The sequence below is a fragment of the Falco peregrinus genome, chromosome 6 (genome assembly GCF_023634155.1).
Source record: "Falco peregrinus isolate bFalPer1 chromosome 6, bFalPer1.pri, whole genome shotgun sequence".
Classification (NCBI taxonomy): Eukaryota; Metazoa; Chordata; class Aves; order Falconiformes; family Falconidae; genus Falco; species Falco peregrinus.
This window is the reverse complement of record NC_073726.1, coordinates 55,283,565-55,304,277: the sequence shown is the minus strand read 5'-3', so window position 1 is coordinate 55,304,277 and position 20,713 is coordinate 55,283,565. Positions and strand designations below refer to the sequence as shown.

The following is a 20,713-nucleotide window of genomic DNA, read 5'->3' as shown; positions in this document are numbered from 1 at the left end:
GCTTAGGAACCTGCTGCTTTCAATTTACGGCTCCGGGAGTCAAAGCCGTTCTTTATCTCCAGTGTAAGCACGATTTTTCCCTTCGCCGAAAAACCCTTCTGTACTCGGGCTCTTAAGAACAACTCTCCCGGCTAAGAAAACAGCGGAAATACGCAGTGGGGAGGATGAGAAGCTTGTGAACGATGAAGTCTGAATTTCTTTCCGTATGAACTATTTCCAGACTGTTGCTTGCTGAACAACAAAGTCGTTGAAAACGCTATCACTTGAATTACGGCACTTTCCATGCGGAATTCCTCTCAACCTAAAAGCACTCCCATACAGGCTACGGTATTACTTTCTACTCTTTACAGATTAAAGTTACTCTATGTAAAACAAAGACAGACAAACACACACACACCTCCAACCGAACAACACCCCGCGCGTGCGCACACACATACACCCCAACAAACAAAAAAAAGAAAGCCTTGTTATAAGTATTTCTAATGAGAAAAGCTCTATGATACTTACTACTTTCAAAGATCAATTTCAGCTGATTAGAAGGGAAAAATAAAACAATCTTCGGGTTCGGATCAACATACGTTACACGTACCTGTTTCCCTTTTAAACAATGTCCGCTAAAGGTTTTCATTTTTGCTATAGATTTTAATAACTGCTATAAGAAATAAGCAACACCAAGGGTAACAGCGGTGAGGGCAAGGCGGGGGGGGGGGGGGGGGGGGGAGGGTGGGCGGCTGGTAGTTAGGCGCGCTCTCGAGGCGGGATTTTCAAATTTGAAAGTATCCAATGATTAAGGCGCATCGCTCTCAGCCAATCGGGGACGAGAACATGATATAAAAAGGGCTATGGTATCAGCGTGTAATCAATCCACAGCAGTGGTTTTTGGAGCCAGCTCGTTCCTCTCGTAGAGATGGCGCGGACGAAGCAGACGGCGCGTAAGTCGACGGGCGGGAAGGCGCCCCGCAAGCAGCTGGCCACCAAGGCGGCCCGCAAGAGCGCGCCGGCCACGGGCGGCGTGAAGAAGCCGCACCGCTACCGGCCCGGCACGGTGGCGCTGCGCGAGATCCGGCGCTACCAGAAGTCGACGGAGCTGCTGATCCGCAAGCTGCCCTTCCAGCGGCTGGTGCGCGAGATCGCGCAGGACTTCAAGACCGACCTGCGCTTCCAGAGCTCGGCCGTGATGGCGCTGCAGGAGGCGAGCGAGGCCTACCTGGTGGGGCTCTTCGAGGACACCAACCTGTGCGCCATCCACGCCAAGCGCGTCACCATCATGCCCAAGGACATCCAGCTGGCACGCCGCATACGCGGAGAGCGGGCCTGAGGCTCCTGCCCCAGGGTCCCTTCTCTGTGAACCGGAACTTTTATCTCTGCACCCTTAAAGGCTCTTTTAAGAGCCACCAAGTTACACAGGAGAGCTGTGACACGGCCTTTTCTATTTATGTAAAGGACTGAATAATTTTAAAGCTCTTTTCAGGTAATGTAAGTTTTTTCTTTTGTAAGTATTACTACTTTACGACTTTTCCCCTCTGCTGCTCTCTGCTCAGCTGATTTCTCTTTGCACTTGTTAGGAGAACTTTGCACTAAGATGTCACAACTCCAGAGAAAATGTGCTACTACTTATCCTTCCTAACCAGTCACCTTGCACTCCTTGATTTTTTTTCAGCAGTGTTATGATCTGTTTTGGTGAGGGGCTTTGAAATATCTAGTTAGCTCTACAGAATAAGTAACTGAGATTAATAAATCAGAAATGTTAGTGTATATATAAGGTAAATAAAAAATACTCTTGGTAAGCATTGCAAGAGCTTTAAACTTTAAAGCGGAATAAGACAGAGTGTAGCTGTAATTTTTCCCTGCTCCCCTCCCCAGACTTGATAATTCCAGTAAAATAATTTATTTTCTATAGTTTTATTGGAGCAGTGCAGTTTTCACTTCTTAGGAATGTGGAAGGCATAACATAGGTTAGTATTGCAAGGTAAGCTTCAAGTTTCAAACAGCTTTTTATTAAAATTTGTTGTAGGTGTACTCTCATTGGTTTTACCATGATGTACTTCAAAAATTGTAACACTGTACTAGAGATCTTAGCTGTGCCTCTCAATGTATTATGTGGAGAAAACAAAAGTCCTTAAGATGATAAGCCTGATGCAAGGGATAAAAATGGGGAATTCAATAAACTGGTCTGTCATTTATATTATTAACTTTCTTTGCTTGATTTATGACTTTGAGGAAAGGCTGTGGTAGAGGACAAAGGAGATGAACCCGGTGAGCCCTGCCAGAAGTTTCATAGGGTGTGTTTCAGAAACATCACACAGGAGGTAAAACATTACAGATAAAAGAAATACTCATAGTATAATGATGTAGGTACGAATTTACATATGCGCATATATATGTGTGTATATTTCATATATATACACGTATGTATATATGCTTTTCTGTCACTCAAATTTTAATTCTTCTCAGTATCCACCCACCTCTGTCTCTTTCCAAGTCCCTTCTACCCATGCACCACCCAGCCATATCCATCCAGCAGACACATATTCCATCTCAGCTGATCACTCCATTTTTTGCAGTTCCAACAATACAATATAAGAGATCAAGTGAAAGGAACTACTTCACAGTTAGACTAGATAATTGTTGTTCCTCCCTTACAGCTGAAAGTTGGTTCTATTAATCTCTTTGTACATCACCAGTTGCAAAGCAAGGGGTAGCAATTTTATAAAGTTGAAAGTGGAAGTGCTCCTGATGGAATACCACAGGGACTATGTCTATAAAGGCATATTGAAGTTATTTATATGATTAGATTGTTAAAATGAACGACATGTCTGGCTACACTTCCAGATTTCTGTGGGCTCTGTCCTGATTCTAGTTGTTGGTCCACATTGGCCTTGTATAATTAATTGAAGGGATTTTGTATCTAGGCTCCACTTCCAGGCTAGCAAGTGTTAAAATGGTTAAAACCTCAGACTTGTTACAATTGTAAATAAATAGAGTGAGGTCACTAGCTTACTGAAACAGAAACTGATGCTCACTTTTAATGCACACCCAGGCTCTGGAAGAAGCCCTCACTGTTACTAAACAGTGGAATTCACTCTCAAAAGTGGATGAAGAAATTATTGATCATGACACGTAAGTAGTTAATATCTTGTCTGAGTTCCCAGGTCTTGTATCAGTGTTATCTAGTAAAATTGCTAAAAATAACTGGGTAGGATCTTACAGCATTAACAAGGTGGTACTTCTTAGCAATACGATAGAGGTCTTTCCACCGCTCCCTCTGCTAACATTAGATATGCTCTAGGACAACTGAAGAAGTTGAAGCAAGGACTGAAATTATGCTTTTGTCATCTGGCTTCTTTTAGAAGAACACAACTCTTATGGGCTATTGGAAGGTTTCCTTTACTCCCCAGGCTGTAAGTGAAAAATCTCTCTCACATCAAGGTTCCTCACAAGAACTGGAGAAATCTTAGTTATGCTATAGCATAAAACTTCAGTTACAAAACATGCTAATATTTTCTTTCTGTATAATTTGGGATTCTTTTATTTTGATTCACTTCAAACCCAGAAAAGATTTTAATTTACATGCAAGTAGAGGTGAAGTCTGTCTTGAAAAACACACATTCATTGTGTTTGAAAGATAAAAACACAGACTAACTCACTCCTGTGTTCATTACAAACTGCACAGTTGTTCCATTCATCACTCGGTAACAGTGCAGATCTCTACTTCCATCGAAACCTAGTTTCAAAATAAGGCCATGAAGATCAACAAACTCATAAAGGGGCTTTATACGGAGGGAAAAAAAAAGGTGTGGGGAAAGACACCCCCCAAAAAAACTTAGTGTAGACTTCTTCAGTCAAGATTGACGAAGTCTTTCCACTTTCTTTCCTCAGGCATCCAGGTGCTGTCTGATAGATTGTGTCTATAATGGAGCAAGCATCTCTAAGAGAAAACAAATGGTGCTCAGAAGCCTCTACTGACACTGTCATCTTCTAATAGGACCCTTCAGTGCTGCCCAGCACTCAAGACTGTTACACGCCAGGTACCAATGGTGCATTTTACAGATGGGGGAAAGATAGGAAGATGTTTCCCAAAACAGTATGAGAAACTACTCCCTGTTATGAATCTGAGGCCTAATTTTTAACTTCCTATTTTAATGTTCAGGTTATTGTTAGACTGGTCATTCCTATATGCATGTTGCAGCAACAATTCAAGCAAAGGTGGTTGGAAGGACCCTTATGAGGAACGCTGAAAGCTGCATGCGCACACGTATACATACACAATCATGCCAGTAACTTTTCTGAAGAATCCTAGAAATCTGACAACTCAGCGTATTTTCTGACTGTATAAAATCATGTGATTGCTACCTGGGGGAGTGCAAATTCAAAACAAATACATGTACAATCATTGGAAAAAACCACAATTTTCCACCTTAAATTTTTAATGAAACTCTTATTAAAAATATCCCAGTCCAACCACCTCCCCACCTGCTCCAAAAGAAAAACAAAAAAAAAACCCACAAAAAAACAAACACCAACACCAACCTTCTAAAAAAACCCTCAGGAAATAGATAACAGTTTTTACCCCCACTCCACCTCCTTTTATATTATCAATAGAAAAAAAAATCCAGAAAAACTTGATAGTTATTCCTGTGTACAATACTTTTCAGTCAGTTTCGTGGTCTTTTTAGGCATGTTTCTGCGCTGTAAGAAATAAGACTCATGTGACCTGCTTCTTTGGCATGGTCATACATAATTGAGACTGGTCTCAAAACTGACTCTTTGAGACATATTCTTGCTCCCGGGGTTAACAATTTTTGGAGCAAGGTGGTAGCCCCCAGTAAAACCTAATGCCTTAGGTTCAACACAAACAGAATTTCAGTGGACTATGGGAAGTTTCCACTTTTGCCCAGATCCAGTGAGCTAGGCGAGGTTAGAGGCAGTTCCTGAGCCCAGGCCCATGTCAGACAGAGAAGTGTGTGCCATCTCCCTTCTACATCAAGGCCAGTTGAGTCCAGTGCACTCATAATGCAAAAAAAAAATCCTTTCTGCCTGATATTCCCTGCTGACCAAGCTTAAACTAATACATTGACTTCCGAGCCCTCCCTGTGTCCAGTTTTGTCTCTCTCCTACACATACTGCTCAAAAAGTGCCTGTTACTATCCTTTGGTATTTGCAATCCAGGGAATTGCAGAGCAGGAAATGTAGAGCCTTATGGGGTTTATTAAAGATGAATATTTACATGGAGAAAACATAGTAAAACATGGGATAATACACTAAAACCACCGCGACACAAAGAGGAACTGGGGACATAAAATCAGTGCTACACTCAAAAATTATTTCTAAATTAAAACCAGTGCTACAGCTCTTTTGTGTGCATGGAGTGGCTCTTAAAAGAGCCTTTGGGTTTGTGTGGGCTGTCTCGTCTGCTAGAACTGTGGAGGGGCTACGGCAAAAGCCCCTTCAGGCCCGCTCTCCACGGATGCGGCGAGCCAGCTGGATGTCCTTGGGCATGATGGTGACGCGCTTGGCATGGATGGCGCACAGGTTGGTGTCCTCGAAGAGCCCCACCAGGTAGGCCTCGCTCGCCTCCTGCAGCGCCATCACGGCCGAGCTCTGGAAGCGCAGGTCGGTCTTGAAGTCCTGCGCGATCTCGCGCACCAGCCGCTGGAAGGGCAGCTTGCGGATCAGCAGCTCCGTCGACTTCTGGTAGCGCCGGATCTCGCGCAGCGCCACCGTGCCGGGCCGGTAGCGGTGCGGCTTCTTCACGCCGCCCGTGGCCGGCGCGCTCTTGCGGGCCGCCTTGGTGGCCAGCTGCTTGCGGGGCGCCTTCCCGCCCGTCGACTTACGCGCCGTCTGCTTCGTCCGCGCCATTGCGCAGCAGCTACCAAACCCTTCCCGGAGGAGCGAGAAGCGGCTGTAGCAGGTCTCGCAGCGCCAGGATATATATCGAGCCGCCTCGTCGCTGATTGGACGTCAAGAAGCGCGATCTCATTGGCTGCCGCGGAAATCCCAGCCTAGGCCGGAGGAAACTGAGCTCGGCGCTGCCTCCTTCCCCCCCACTTCCCCCCACCCCCACTGCGCCCCCGCGCCCAGTCACAGCTCCCGCGGTGCGAGTCCGAGTCCTGGGGCAGCGGGTATTGCAGACGCAGCGCTCGCATCTCTTCCGCTTCTCTGGCTTTCCCTGTTCTCCAGGCTCCTGACAGATTAAGAGCCGTGTGGAGGCTCCAGTTCAGGGGTTGTTCCTAAAAGCGCAAATTATTTTCCTTTTTTTTTTTTTTCTTTTCTTTTCCCGTTTGGTTGTTGTTTTGTGCGGGGGTTTTTTGGTGGCCTGACTACAAAGAATTAAAAAGTGTCTTCAATGCCGTATAGAACTCGTTGTACCATAACAGGCACATTATCCTGAAAACCGCAAGGGAAAGGTAGTCTGGTACTTCAAAAACCAGAGACAGACGCTTAAGAATTCCTGTAATGCAGGGTTGTAGTTCTAAACAAGTATGTAGCAAACGAGATGCATAATTTGAACTATTTTTCTCATTTTGTTTTCCTTTTTTCTAGGAAATTGTACATGAAGTCAAGTCAGTTTGCAACTTTGAGAATACTTGGACAATGAACTTGTGACGTTAAAAGCTTAAAAAGGAGTACAAAATTATTGTCTTACCTAATTTACTCCTACTCATTTAGTCTGCAAAAAAAACCAGAAGCAACCACGAAAATTTATTGATCACTTGTCTGCAAGTGGTCAATTACTAGCGACAGCTTTATATAAACCTGAAAAACTGTTTTTGTAGTTTTTATAGCCTCCGTTGATGAAGGAAATGGAACACCAATGCTTCAGAAGCCACAGCCAGAGCAGCCTCTGGGTGCAAGAATGACAAAAACTTTTGCACAAGGCTTCTTTTGACAAGTTTTCTTGAAATGTGTTCCCAGGGTCATAATCTTTGCTCATGGTTCTGCCCCTTCCCCAAAATATACACTCTAGAAAACTACATTTGATTTATTCCTGAAACAGCTTTTAGAAAAAAAAAAACCCCAAGAAATCACTTGCAAGCAACTGAAGACTGAGTGTAGTAAAATTTATTTAGAAATAGCAGAAATACCTTAATCTCACAGCAACTTCAGTATTTTTCCTTAGTCATAAATTGGTTTCCCCTTCTTCCATGCGGTGGATTATCTACTCTCAGTTAAATGACAATTCTGGAGTACAAGACATTAAATGGTCAAGATAATTACACTTATATCGCTGAAAACTAAATAAAAGGCAAAGATAACACTGGTCCATTTACAAAGAGCATTGCAATTATTTTTTTTGCGGGTACAACATTCGCAGGGGAAACTAAAAATTACACAAAAAAAACCCCATCTTTTTACAAAGCAAAGACAACTTAACGTTTTAATTTTAATTTCATTGGTAAAGACCGCACTTATTGAAGTACAAAGCTTTTCAGCAGTACACCACAGCCATCAGTCTAAATGCATTTTGGAAGTCGGATAGCAGATGCTTCTAGTGTCCTTTCAAAGGAAACAATGCCACAGCTCTTCCAAGGAGTAAATGGGTGGCTCTGAAAAGAGCCTTTGGGTTCTCGAGATGGTCCGGGAAATGAAAGGCCTTTTAGCCGCCGAAGCCGTAGAGGGTGCGCCCCTGGCGCTTGAGAGCGTACACCACGTCCATGGCCGTGACCGTCTTGCGCTTGGCGTGCTCGGTGTAGGTGACGGCGTCGCGGATCACGTTCTCCAGGAAGACCTTCAGCACGCCGCGCGTCTCCTCGTAGATGAGCCCCGAGATGCGCTTCACGCCGCCGCGCCGCGCCAGGCGCCGGATGGCCGGCTTGGTGATGCCCTGGATGTTGTCGCGCAGCACCTTGCGGTGGCGCTTGGCGCCCCCTTTGCCGAGCCCCTTCCCGCCCTTGCCTCTGCCAGACATGCTGCTGCTGAGTCGCGGGGAGAGAGTGTAGCAAGACCGGGGCGGAGCGGCGGCTTTTATGCGCAGGGAGCCGACCTGGTTGAGGACTGCAGCACGGAGGGGCGGGGTTCCCAACCGTTTTTTCTGCCTCTGTCACATATCACGGTGGATTGATGTTACCTGTTTTACAGTGCTATGAAGTCTACACAGTCAATAAAAAAATTACACTGCCCCCCAAAAAAATCCCAACGACGTACATGTTCGGAAGAATTGGAAAGCCCGCACCCACCCCGGCGCCTTGGGTATAAATCCATTTCTGATCCACATTTGTGTGTATTTTATTTTCTTGCAATAACTGGATTTGTTTGAATTACTTTAAATTCTCATTATGTTCTTGCTGTTGTTCATTAACCGTTTTATTTGTATTCAGAATTTTATAACATTTTCTTCAGTAATTCTTAATGTTTTGAAATCTTACTGGATTTTGGGATGAATTTGCTGTGAGATTTTCTAATATATAGGGTTTGTATTGCACTTTTCACTTCCCATTTCTTAAATATGAAGTGTGATACTCTCTTCCAACTTTTACATAAATAATTTTGAGTCTGTAAGCACACATTAACCAGAAGGCAGAATAGAATATATTTTATATTATTACCTTTATAGTAGATTTAGACTTTTACAAATTTTTCTCATTTGGAGTTACTGTTCTGGGAAATTTTTGCTTAGCTTTTACAAAATGTTCTTTAGTATATCTATAGATTTGAATTTCTACTATCTTCATTAGTAAACAAAACCACCTTTCTTTTGTACTGCAGATTAAGCTTTTTAATCCTTAGCTGCTGTTTCATAGGTCTAAATCTATACTGGAAACAGACGAGATTTTGAAATAATATTTATGAACATAAGGAGCAATCCTTGTCTAAGGATATCATAAATGTCAGTATAAGAAAATCTTGAGCTGGAATAACTACTAGACCAACATCTAATGACTGTTTCCATTTTTTAATGGAAAAAATAGAAAGGGTTATAATTTTATTTTCTTCTGTCCTTTTATGTAGGAAATGCAGGCATAATTTCTATGTTCTTTTTTTAAAATTGTGCCATATTAGAACGTATAATAAGTAGTTTATATTTATTATGCTACTAAACGGGGAAGGAGTAGCTTCTCTTGGTCTATTTAATAATGATGGTATTACTCTCCATTATAAAACCAAAGGAATGTTTTGCTGTCTATGGTCATATTAGAAACTTAAAAGAGGAGTTCATTATCCTGACACCTCAAATATTGTTTCTAATACCGTCCCTAGATGTTTTCATGGTCAATATCAAATTTATGTCTCTTTGAGTGTCGAGGGCTTTTTTGAAAAGACAACAAATATGATTTAGATTAAATTTTTCTTCTCCCTAGTTAATCTGCATCATTTCAGAAAAAGAGTATGTGAAGAAACATGGGAATGTTCTATTCTTTTCTCCTCTTCTATTATGATGCAACCCTCACCGAACTCTTCTAATCAATCACTATAGTTCACCTAGCAGAGGCATTCACAGCTTTTACCTAGGCTGTAGCAACTGTGGTTCCCATTGCAGAGGTGCAGAGGAATGCATATACAATTCAGAGTCTCCTTAGATTTGGTGTAGTCATAAGCATACCTCCTTTCTTTACCTGGGAAGAGTGAACAAGTGAACCGAGTATGATACTAGGACTTAAAAAATGTATTATGTTTGCTATAGTTCTTGCTTATACAGAACTGTCAGGTCACAAAACAGTAAACAAATCCAACCCTTCTGTCCTGTAAGTAGCCTAAAGAAGGATTCCAGAATAGTTTGGGGTGTTTTTTAACTATTATTCTCTTTTCTTTGCTCACTAGTGGCAGAACACCGAATTTGAATACCCCTCCCTTTCTGCTCCTCAACCCTACACATACTTACTAGGGGCAGTGCTCAAGCAAGAGCACTTAAGTTTTTGTCCATTTTGCACATATATAGACTAAGAACACATCCACAACAAGATGGAATAGAGACAGATTTAATTCTGCAAGACAGAGGCACTATCTCCATGATTTTTACACTCCACTTTTGATTTGTTTAAAAGTTTTCAGCTGCCTTGCTTATATTCTGGTTTTGCATCCTCGAGGTAGTTGTGTGATGTTTTTTCATAGGTTTCAAGTCTAGCACAATAAGATAGGACTCCTGTAGGTTACTGTGTCTGTGTCAATAACCTCAGGGTGAGTATTTAGAATATGCAGTTATTAGTCTAATCCTGACTTTAAAGACATCATTCATGAAATGTTAATAGAATTTCAGGCTACAAGTTTTAGATGAATATTAGCCAAAATTTTTACTGTCAGACATTATACTGTAAGAATATATATGAATAAACTTCTGGAAAGGTATTCTGAATTTTGATGGGTATTGGACAGGTTTTCATATTCCTCGTGCTTTTCACTCACGGGCAGCTGGTGCTTCATTCCCTGTTGAAAATATTGTCTCTCACTTTCAAAGGCAAAATGGAATTGTTATCTGTCCTTTGTGAATGTGACAGGTTGTACAGACCCCTCCCTGCTTTGCACTGTTACCGTGCTCTTGGGATCTGCCATGCTGAAAACATAATAGATCTCATCTGGACTATCAAGAGGAAAGAAACAAATCGTTGCCCTGTACCAAAAACTTGGGTACGTTTGACACACCAGCACACCCCCACAGTAAAGGATCACTCAGAGAAGGGCAAAAAGACAATGAGCTTGAGGAATAATGAACTGTGAAGAAAGCTGCACTTCACACCAGGGAGACTGGATAGTTACCATGGTTCTATATAAGAAAGCTGCATCAGTGAATCATCGGGTTCCCTCAGACAGCTCACAACTAATGTATTCCTGAGCAAGCCAGACCAGCATGAGGGGTGGGGAGAGGTGGCAGGGTATATGTGTCTCAGCCTGACATAAAGTATTAAACAACAAATAAAGTTTGAAGAGAGCAACGGGCTTGAGATGGTTTCAACCAGCACACTCCTTCCCAGAGACTGGGAAGGCCCCAGCATTGTGACAATGAGCATATGGACACCATTAATGAGAATCATGTTTGCACTGTAATTCAACTGTGTATTGCAAATGATATATTATGCTTGTGATGTGATTTCACTACCTTGCTGTATCACTTCACGAAATAAAAAACCCTTGTAATGTGAAGTATGCTCAATAAGGAAATTTGGTATTAAACATTGAACTCTCAAGTAATATTTAAAAGAACCTTGCTGGAGATTGTTCAAATCTGACAGCACAGAGATGTGGTCAGCTGGCACTTGTCTCTCCATGGGCATAAGACTGTAAACTGCGCAAGATCTGACTTCTTTGGCACACTTCAAGCTTCTAAATCTATCCCAGTGGTCCTCATTCTCTGTATCCCTGTACCCACATACTCCACCTTCAGTTCAGCATGTAAGCCGTGCTACAGGGCTGTGCTTACCGAGATCAAGCAGCCCCCATGATTTTGGTAAAAAAGTTTTTAAGCACAGAAAGCTTTTATCTTGAGACCAAGGTCCAAGTCACTATTTGAATCTGTGGATTTGCTGTAGCTGCAGAAGTGGTTTATGCTGCTTAAGTAAAAACAGCAAACAATATTACCTGATGTTTAAATGTTACAGGTATCAGCTTCCCAGTGTGTTGATCATGTCTATCTGTTTGATAGATATTATAAAAGATCTGGTGGGACTGTGGTTGTGAATTGAGATTAAAGATTGGCACTTTGATAACTAATTTCACCTCTCCTCTCCCCCTTCCCTGCCCACTGAGACAGTCAGAGCGGAGAGTCCTATTCTCACCTTTTTGTTTAAGGGTCCTCTTGGTCGAAGATAGAAAGGGCTGGCCTGCAGCCCTGACATGGACAATTTCCAACCTTTTTCTTGCTACCAAGTTCAGAAACTACACAGGGACTGATAAATCAAGATGAGACCTCTGTTGTAGCCCAGGAGCCTGGACTGACCTTTGAGGATGCAGTTTGCTATGCACAGCATGGCTTCTTACAGATCAGATGATCCACAGAGAAGCAAAATCTTCCAGAAGTTGTCTCGCTTCCCTTGTGCCATGCCAGCTACTGGCAAGGGCAAGTGCATGTTGTTTCAATCACTGCTGTGTTACACTGTAAACCAGCAGGAGCTGGATGCATTTTCTTCATGGAAAACAACATCAGAGAATTAGTCTCCATCAGCAGATTGCAGGAAGTGACACTGTACATGCGCTTCTGAAGGAATGCTGTGCTTGGCAGGCACCAACACCCAAGCACTCATGTGGCCCTGCCACTGCTCACACTCCCTCCTCACCAGGCTAGATGTTTCAGGGTTCCTTTCAAAGAAATACTGTTTGTGATAGAATTGCAAAATACACTTTATGGGGTTTTTCTCTCGCACAACCATGTACCAGCTGTGAGGACAGCTATTCAAGGCCAGCCTAGCACGACTCTGAAGTAGTGAGTGTGGTATGTCTCACTTTACCTTGAAATGAGAAGGGTGGCAAAGGCCTCACCCCCACCACACCATATATAACCTACAGTCTTGCAGGCTCCCTGAATAGCTGATATAGCTAAATAGGTCTAAGAAGAAAGGCTGGAGGAACTCCTAGATCAGGTTTGTGGTGTTGGGAAGACAGTAATATACCCGGTTCCTCATGTGAAGCTGGTTTAGGACATGGGAGAGAAGGGACAGTGTCAATAACCTGTAACTGGGGACAGGGACACCCTTTTGTTCATGTTGTTTTCCTCCCTGGGCTCTGACCTTCTCCCAGCAAGATACCAAAGGACCTCTCAAACAAGTGCTCCAGCTGGTTTCCCAGGATCAGGGTGGCTCATGGAGCTGAGATCTGTAGCGTACCATGCAAAGCTGCTCCTGCACCTGGGTAAGGGACAAGCAAACAGCAAACCAGCTACTCAGCAACCATAGCTGACACTTCACGGCTTCTCTTAAATCCTTACTCTGCTTTCTAGCTGGGCCTTTGAAGCAGCACAGGTCTCCTGATACATTGAACATTGATTGAGCTAGAAACACATTGCATGAAAGCATTGTAAACACGTTTCTCGCACAGCTGAGAATGGCCAGTTCCTTTTATTGCCTGAGCTCCCACAGAGCTGCACTGGGCAGTAAGTTTTGCTGTTGAACTCTGCCAGCTCTTACAGAGTTGTAAATACTTAACAGCAGCTGAAGTACTGCCCTGTCTGAACAGTCTCTATGCAGCATGGTTTTCCACATAATGAATCTACTGTTGGCGTTCCTGTAGGACGATAATGAATTTTGTCTCAGACTGTGTGTTTCTGGAGGAAGCCAAGTCTGGAAAATTGTGATGTGCATTGGGTTGGTGTCTCCAGACACTACTGCTGTGCTTTGTCTTTCTTACAATAAAGCTTAGCTGGAAAACCAAACACTTCAGTTGGAAACGCCAGCTGCTTATAGGGTTTATTTATGCTTAGGCTCTGGATAAAGCATTAAGTTTGCCTTTAAGGATCCAGTAGTCAAGAAAGCCACAAAAACCCCCAGGTCAGACCAGTTATTTCTCAGTCTATGCTGATGCTACCTGTTCTGCTTCCTGTGAAAAACTTTGCACTTCTCTTGGATAAACTGCACAAGATTTCTTTTCGCCCACACCTCAAGTTTATTAAAGTCAATTTTAATTAAATGTCTAACTTTTGACTCTATCTACCCATCCTAACTGAGTATCATCCAAACATATTAAGGGTACATTCTCTCTTACCATCCAGGTCAACAGTATCAAGTACTCAGCCCTGGGGCACTCTTTTCTTTACTGGTTGCCCGCAGACACTAAGTTGTTAACTACAGCCCTTTGACCTTTTTTTCAAATGTCTACCAGCCTGCTGATCCTGCCTATACTCCCTCAGATCACAAATAAGAATGCTATAGGAAATTGTTCCAAAATATTACTAAATGACAAGTGTATTACATCCAGCACTTATCCCTTGTCCACATCAATACTCTCTAATCTATAGTTCTATGACAATTACCAGTACCTAGACATCAGCAATTTTTGTTGCTTTTCACCCATCATCAAGAGCCAACTGAACCCCTTTTATTTCTGATAGTTGCTCTACTCCATATTAGAAATCATATCCTTACTGCTAACCTGCTGTGGCAAAGAACATTAGTTCCTGTATTTCCTACAACGTATACTGAGGAGGGATGACTTCCTCTTCATGTTTTAAGTGTTTGAGAAGAAACTGTAGTTTTTCAGCCTTCTTTTTGAGTCAGGGAACTCTAGCAGTATGTGCCTTTCCATCAGGGAATAGTTCCTAGATCTCTCTAATAATTACTCTTGCTCTTTTCTGTGGAGTGTCTTATTGTTCACTTCTCAATACCTGAAGTTCAGTTCTAAAAGCTAGACCTAAAGCTCCAAGTGAGACTATACCATTCCTGATTACAGAAGAAACTCTTCTTCATCTGTCTCATGGATGTCGTCATTGCTGTCTCATGGATGTCGTCATTGTGTTCCTTTCTTAATATATAATAATATACTGTTGTTGATTCATCGTCAGCTGTAACCTGAAAATACAAATTTACTCAAGTGCTAGTCAACTGCTACTGTCCAGTATTTGTAAAACTGATATATTTCTTTCCAGGTGAAGTATCTTAAATATTTTTTAGGGCAGTGTCTCCAATTTATCAGCCATTTTTCAATATATAAACAGTCCACCATCATTGTAGCATTTCTTTGCTTGTTGGTACCCATAGCACTTCTATACATGCCGTTTATACTACATGTAATTCATATCATAAATAAAATTGTGCCAGGCCTAATACTGATACTGACAGAACTCTGCATTTTGATTTCATAGCTGACAATCATAAACATTTAAGTATAAGTTTCTATCCTGTAAGCAGGGGAGGGTGTGGGTGTGTGCTAGACCAAGTTTTACTGATTATTAGTTCACTTCTAATATTTTTATAAAATGACATAAAAAGAAACAGAGAGAAAAATCTGCAGTGTATCAGCCAGTGCTAGGGGAACATTGCATCCTCTACTGGGACTCTTTCTAATGTGAATTTTGGATCAAGCCAGTTAAACATGGTTTTAATTTCATTCCTTATTTCTTACAAACCAATGTCTATTTTGAGTATGGTAAATCCTTATTTTTATTCACACCTTCCTTGAATTTGGCTGAGCTGGTAATTTGTACAACTTGATATGAATGAGGTATTCCTTCCCCAAGGTTTGCTGAGTCTGTAAACCTGTGCAATGCATAAATCCATACCCCAGAATGTCTTATTATGTGCTTAGTTCTTGCCCATATTCTTCAGATACCTTAAGTATATTGAGTAACAAGACTGGCTGCATGGGTTGGGTGCATAGCTGTGTCTGCTGCATATTACTGCAGGTAAGCTTTCAGCATCCTATTTCCCTTCACTTGCCATGAAGGGCTAGGACTATCTTTGATAGCTAAGCAAATGGCTTATAATAACATGTACATCTTGAATGCCACTAAAGTTATAGGATGCAGATTTTTATATATTGATGGCCTAGTTTCAATTTTCATCTCTGACTGAATCAGTATTTGCAATCTGACTCACAAAAAAAAAAAAAAAAAAAAAAAGAATTGTCATTTGATTGTACTGTGCACCTGGGATAATAGACAGCATGTAACAAAGGTTCAGATACCACATTTTAGTTTTTTCCAGACACTCAGTGAGAGTAACAGGTACAGTTACATTTCTAACGTTTTGCGTGTAGAACCCTGGTTTTTTTTCTGCGTTTACCTTCTTCCTCTCTTTCTTCAACTAAAAAAAATACAGCTGAAAACAATGAAAAGTTAATTAGTCTACATAATCAAGTAGAACAGAATCCTGCTTATAACTGGGATTCCTGTGTGTAGTAATACTACTACATATCATCCACACCTTAAATACTGTGTTCACTTTGGGGCCCCTCATTTCAAAAGAGTTGTAGAGGTGCTGAAACATGGCCAGAGAAGGGCAACAAAGCTGGTGAAGGGTCTAGAGAACAAGTCTTATCAGCAGAGGCTGAGGGAACTGGGTTGTTTAGTCTGGAGAAAAGGAGACTTGGGGGGACATTATTGCTCTCTACAGCTCTCTGAAAGGAGGTTGTAGGGAGGTGGGGGCAGGTCTTTTCTCCCAGCTAACAAACAACAAGGCAAGAGGAAACAGCCTCAAGTTATGCCAGGGGAGGTTTAGACTGGATATTAGGAAAAATGTCTTCACTGAAAAGGTGATCAAACTTTGGAACAGGCTGCCCAGGGAAGTGGTGAAATTACCATGTGTTTAAAAAAAGCATAGATGTGGTGCTTAGAGACATGGTTTATTAGTAGATTTGGCAATCCTGAGTTAATGATAGGATTTTATAACCTTAAAGGTCTTTTCCAAACTAAATGTTTCTGTTATTCTGTGATTCTCCTGGTAATGATAATTCTCAGTCCCAGGGATGGGTGAAGTGAAATTTGCTTACAAGACGATCTCTGATCCAAAGACTTTCACAAGCTGGAAAAAATATTTTGATGCTTTAGGCAGCATTTTCTGGACACACAAGGAGATTCTGAGGCTGATTCATTAAAATGCACAGCCCTTTCTTTTTTGCTGGGTAGCAAATATATATTATGGCAGGCAGGAGAGTCATGTCTCCCCACCTTTTGATCACCCCAGAATGTAGGGATTTTGTTTGAAGTGGCAGTTTTGCAGAGACTCCAACTGGCCTTAACAAGGTCTATGGACAACATGATCGCTGAGCCGAATCAGGGTAGCTCAAACTGGTTTTGACAAGCCTTGAAATGAAGGGCTATGTAAGAGGCTACAATGTTTTTTGCAGTTACCTTGATGTGCTACCAAAATTTTAAAAGGGGCAGGAGTACCATTCAGAGTTAACCTGTATGTATGTTTCCCAAATTAACCTGGATAAATATTATTTGCAAAATATTGTTTCCCTCCAGTCAGCACTGGTAAGAACCAACTGGAATGCTGTGTCCAGCTCTGGGCTCTCCTGTGCAACAGGGGCATGGGCATAACTGACACCAGTGAAGAGCCGCAAAGCTGATGAAGGCACTGGAGTATCTGTCCTATGAGGACAGGCTGAAATAGCTGAGATGGTTCAGCTGGAAGAAGCAGCTGAGGGTCTTATCTATGTGTTCAGATACCTGATGGGGGAACTAAAGGAGGCAGAACCAGAATTTTCTCAGTAATGTCCAGGACAGGAGACAATACACACAAACTCAAACACAGCAAATTCTACTTAAATATAAGAAAGAATTTTTTGGAACAGGCTGCCCAGAAAGGTCGTGGCATCTCCCTGCTCTAGCCGATCCTTCTTTGAGCATGGGGATCAGACCTATTATGCTAGGTGTTATATCAGAAGACCTTTTTTTAGGAGATGTGATTGCCCTAACAATTAAATATGTCAGTATATCTTGTTAGCTTTGTTGAAGTATATATCTAAAAGGATACGGAGTTCTTTACTACTGACAGCCATTTAAAATCTTAACCCTTCCCTATTACATAAACTTCATGATTGCTGAATCAGTATTGTCAATATAGTTGCAGCATACCAGAGACTTGACTAATGTCCAGGGATTCCCTAAATGTCTGCAAAATCATTCTTTGTCAAGAAGATAGTATGCCTCAACTAAAAGTTTGTAATTTCTCTGAGTCTTCACCATGCTAACAATAGTAATTATAATTAAACGAGTGTAGGCTTTCAGCTAAATGTTGCTAATCAGCTTACCTGGATTGTTTTCCTCCTACAGCTAAATGTCTAATTGGCCTCTATTTGTCTAAAGTCTAATCTGTTTCTCCTCCATATGGAATGTCTCTTGATAAGAAAAAAATCTACTGTTTTCTCTACTATACACTTTTAGGAATGACTGTTTATGTTATATGTTGTCGCGGTTTAACTCCAAACACCAACCAAGTATGATGCAGCCACTCACTTACTCCTCTTCTGCCCCCAGTGGGATGGGAAGGAGAATCAGGAAAAGGGTAAAATTCATAGGTTGAGATAAGATCAATTTAATAATTGAAATAAACTTAATAATAATAACAACAATAACAACAACAACAGTAATAATAATAGTAGATGAAAAGGAGAGAGAGGGAGAAGAATAAAATCCAAGAGGAAAAAACCAAAACAAATGATGCACAATACAATTGCTCACCACCTGCTGACTGATGCCCAGCCAGTCCCCAAGCAGCCATCAGCCTGCCTCAACTAACTCCCCCAGTTTATATACTCAGCATGACGTTCTATGGTATGGAATATCCTTTTGGCTAGTTCAGGTCAGCTGTCGTGCCTGTGTCCCCTCCCAATTTCTTGTGTCCCTCGAGGCAGCCTTAACAACAGAAAAGTTCTTGACTTAGTGTAAACATTACTTAGCAACAACTAAAAGCATCAGTGCACTATTAACCTCATTCTCATACTAAATCCAAGACATAACATTGTGCCCGCTACTGAGCAGAAAACTTAACTCTATACTGACCAAAACCAGGACATATGTGAGCTACTTTTGTTTTGAAGGTCCTTGCACTGGAAAATATGCAGACATTTTGTAGGGTCTTCTGTGATCTGCACTAGCAACTGTACTGCCAGGCATGGAAGGAAGTCAGGGCATGTTGTGTGATGATGCATGGAAATGAGGTTTCATTTTAGGGAAGTAAGGGTATGCATTTTAAAGAGGCATAAGAAATTAGTTTGAGGTCCTGAGTAGGAGATAAACAGACTCTGCATTTGGACAGGGTACTTGGAAAGGAAAACCACAGAACTTTCAATCTTTGCTATTTATTTGAAATTTAGTGTGAAAGGAGTCACACTTAAATATTTGTTGCTTCACATGGAAACTGCCAACATTTTTTATTACCAGCTCACACTCAAAACTTGTGTTTTCAAGTAACGTTGCTTGGCAGGAAGAAAATTTCTCTGAAAGATTGAAAAAACATTCCATAATCTACCACAGATTTGCTAAAATATGTGGTGGGATTCTTGCTTTGCTTTGTCTTCTTCTCTTATCTGTAAAACACCCAGGGTAATATCAATGATATATGTAAGGTAAAGAGAGATTGGCCTTTCTGAAAACTGAGAATTGTTTGGTCCAGTGTTGCTTTTAACAGCTATTTCCAGCAGTGAAAACTTGAAAATTTTTGGAAGATTCTAACATGTTTATTTTATCCAGTTAAGGATAAAATGTCATTGCTGAGGCCAGGGGGGGGGAAATGACTAGAAAAGACTCCCTTTTTCACACCACTTCATAGCTCTAAAGCCCTTCTCTTTAGAGGAAGATGGGCTTTTGCAGAAATGGTTGCTAAGACCAAGAAAATGTTCACTGCTCAGAAGTAGGCCAGGAATAATTCCCTGTTCAGAACAGAGCCAGTGTGATGGTTGACGAATAGATGCAATGAAGGATGCTGACACATAATGCTGGAGAGCAGCTGCCAGGTCTCCCAGTGTCTCAGACTACTAGGGAAAAACAAAGAGCTTCAGCAGTGCTACTCAGAACAGGGAGCAGGAAACTGTTCAAAAGACATGCAGATTTGCAGGGACACACCCAGAACCAAAAGTGGGAGAAGTCCTAAATTCTGCTCCTTGAAATTCTCAGATAATAACCTCCTTCGTCTGCTTTCCTTACAAAAACACAGACCACCTTGTGCATTTAAAACTTGCCAAAGACTATGGACAGCAATCCCTACATGCTGTGGGAAGGGAAGAAAATCTCTCCTCTCCTGGTGGACTGAGAACAGGTTTACAAAGAGCGAGTTTAAAGGGAAACATGCCCAAATGTGTGAATGTGAGGGATGGAGCTGGTAACCAACCCTTGGGGCTACAGCAGCACTCTTCCACCAGTGGTTACTGTCCACTCCCAGTTGCTCCCAGCTCCCAGACCAGTTTCAGATGTAAGAGTCATAAAGCTCTAATACTAAATTGTAAAACCTACAGAGATTAAAGCACATTAAGTTTCTTTTAGTCCTTATTCCCTAAAGAATGTGCATTACACTAAACAAACCTGGACAGATGACATCCCTTGCCAGCTCTGTCTTTTGTCAGACTTTGCTTTATGGTCATCTCTATTCACCTAACCTGGAAAATAAGCATAATGCCCTCATCTTACCACAACCAACTATCTTTTTACCTCTCAGGCACATATTCCTACTGTTCATTTGAGTTACCAGCCTGAGCTTTCAAACTCTATGGCTACCGTGAATTTGGTCTAGTTGTTTATGTGGGAATGGTGTCACATTCACAAGGAGCATGGCAGATCTCACAGCCCACTTCAATATGCCTGTCCAGTTTTTACTATGGGACACCTAAAAGCCTAATTTTTCTCTTTCTCTGCTTTTGCCTTCCTCTTCTTCATTCCTTCAAAGTATTTATTAGCTGGCCTGCCTGCAGACACAACAAAAGAAAAAAGAACTAAAAGAGAATATGAAAAGGTAAATGTTCACTGGTTTCGCTTTTGTTATTCTAATGTATCTTATTTATCCTTGCCATTTTAATCTATCTTATTTCAACTAACGATTTACTATGAAGTATAACTTAACTGTATTAAACATTTAATGTATGAAAACAAATACCAGGGCCCTTTGCAACATACCACTTGTCTTCTAGAATCTCAAATTTGTCCATCATACATGAGAAGCTCATTTGCTGAAATAGCCTACTGACATTTTGCATGGCAAATTTTTACAAAGCACAATGGGGCACAATATGACATTTCAGCTTAATTTATTCTTTTCAGCCAAGGTAAAAAATCCTAGCTGCTTTTTCATTACAGCCATTCACAGCTTTTGTCTTCTGATATACTCAAAAATTATCCTAAACAATTCATAACAGCCCT

At 41.6% G+C, this 20,713-nt stretch overlaps 4 protein-coding genes across 5 annotated transcripts in view; 2 read left to right on the top strand and 2 right to left on the bottom strand.

The window, feature by feature from the left end:
* Positions 1–20,713, top strand: part of LOC101911108 (histone H2A-IV) — a 232,107-nt gene that overhangs the window by 43,172 nt on the left and 168,222 nt on the right. The window lies entirely within an intron of this gene.
* LOC129784681 (histone H3) lies at positions 757–5,237 on the top strand. 2 transcript variants are annotated; one of them, XR_008747687.1, is made up of 3 exons: positions 757–1,471; positions 3,290–3,401; positions 3,880–5,237. XR_008747687.1 is itself a non-coding variant. In XM_055807338.1 (1 exon), exon 1 carries the CDS (start codon positions 908–910, stop codon positions 1,316–1,318), a length of 411 nt encoding a protein of 136 aa, XP_055663313.1. In that variant the 5' UTR covers positions 757–907; the 3' UTR covers positions 1,319–2,188. The 2 variants fall into 2 exon arrangements, 1 of the variants encoding a protein (XP_055663313.1); XM_055807338.1 differs by lacking the exons at positions 3,290–3,401; positions 3,880–5,237 and having other exon boundaries at positions 757–2,188.
* Positions 5,367–5,890, bottom strand: LOC114012164 (histone H3). The gene has a single exon (XM_027786712.2). The coding sequence runs from the start codon at positions 5,857–5,859 to the stop codon at positions 5,449–5,451; it is 411 nt and encodes a 136-aa protein (XP_027642513.2). The 5' UTR covers positions 5,860–5,890; the 3' UTR covers positions 5,367–5,448.
* LOC101919250 (histone H4) lies at positions 7,048–7,953 on the bottom strand. Its single transcript, XM_027786680.2, has one exon. It carries the CDS (start codon positions 7,907–7,909, stop codon positions 7,598–7,600), a length of 312 nt encoding a protein of 103 aa, XP_027642481.2. The 5' UTR covers positions 7,910–7,953; the 3' UTR covers positions 7,048–7,597.

Bases quoted from the DNA above. Each gene is read 5' to 3' on its own strand.
- LOC101919250 (XM_027786680.2), bottom strand. From the start codon at position 7,909: ATGTCTGGCAGAGGCAAGGGCGGGAAGGGGCTCGGCAAAGGGGGCGCC.
- LOC114012164 (XM_027786712.2), bottom strand. From the start codon at position 5,859: ATGGCGCGGACGAAGCAGACGGCGCGTAAGTCGACGGGCGGGAAGGCG.
- LOC129784681 (XM_055807338.1), top strand. From the start codon at position 908: ATGGCGCGGACGAAGCAGACGGCGCGTAAGTCGACGGGCGGGAAGGCG.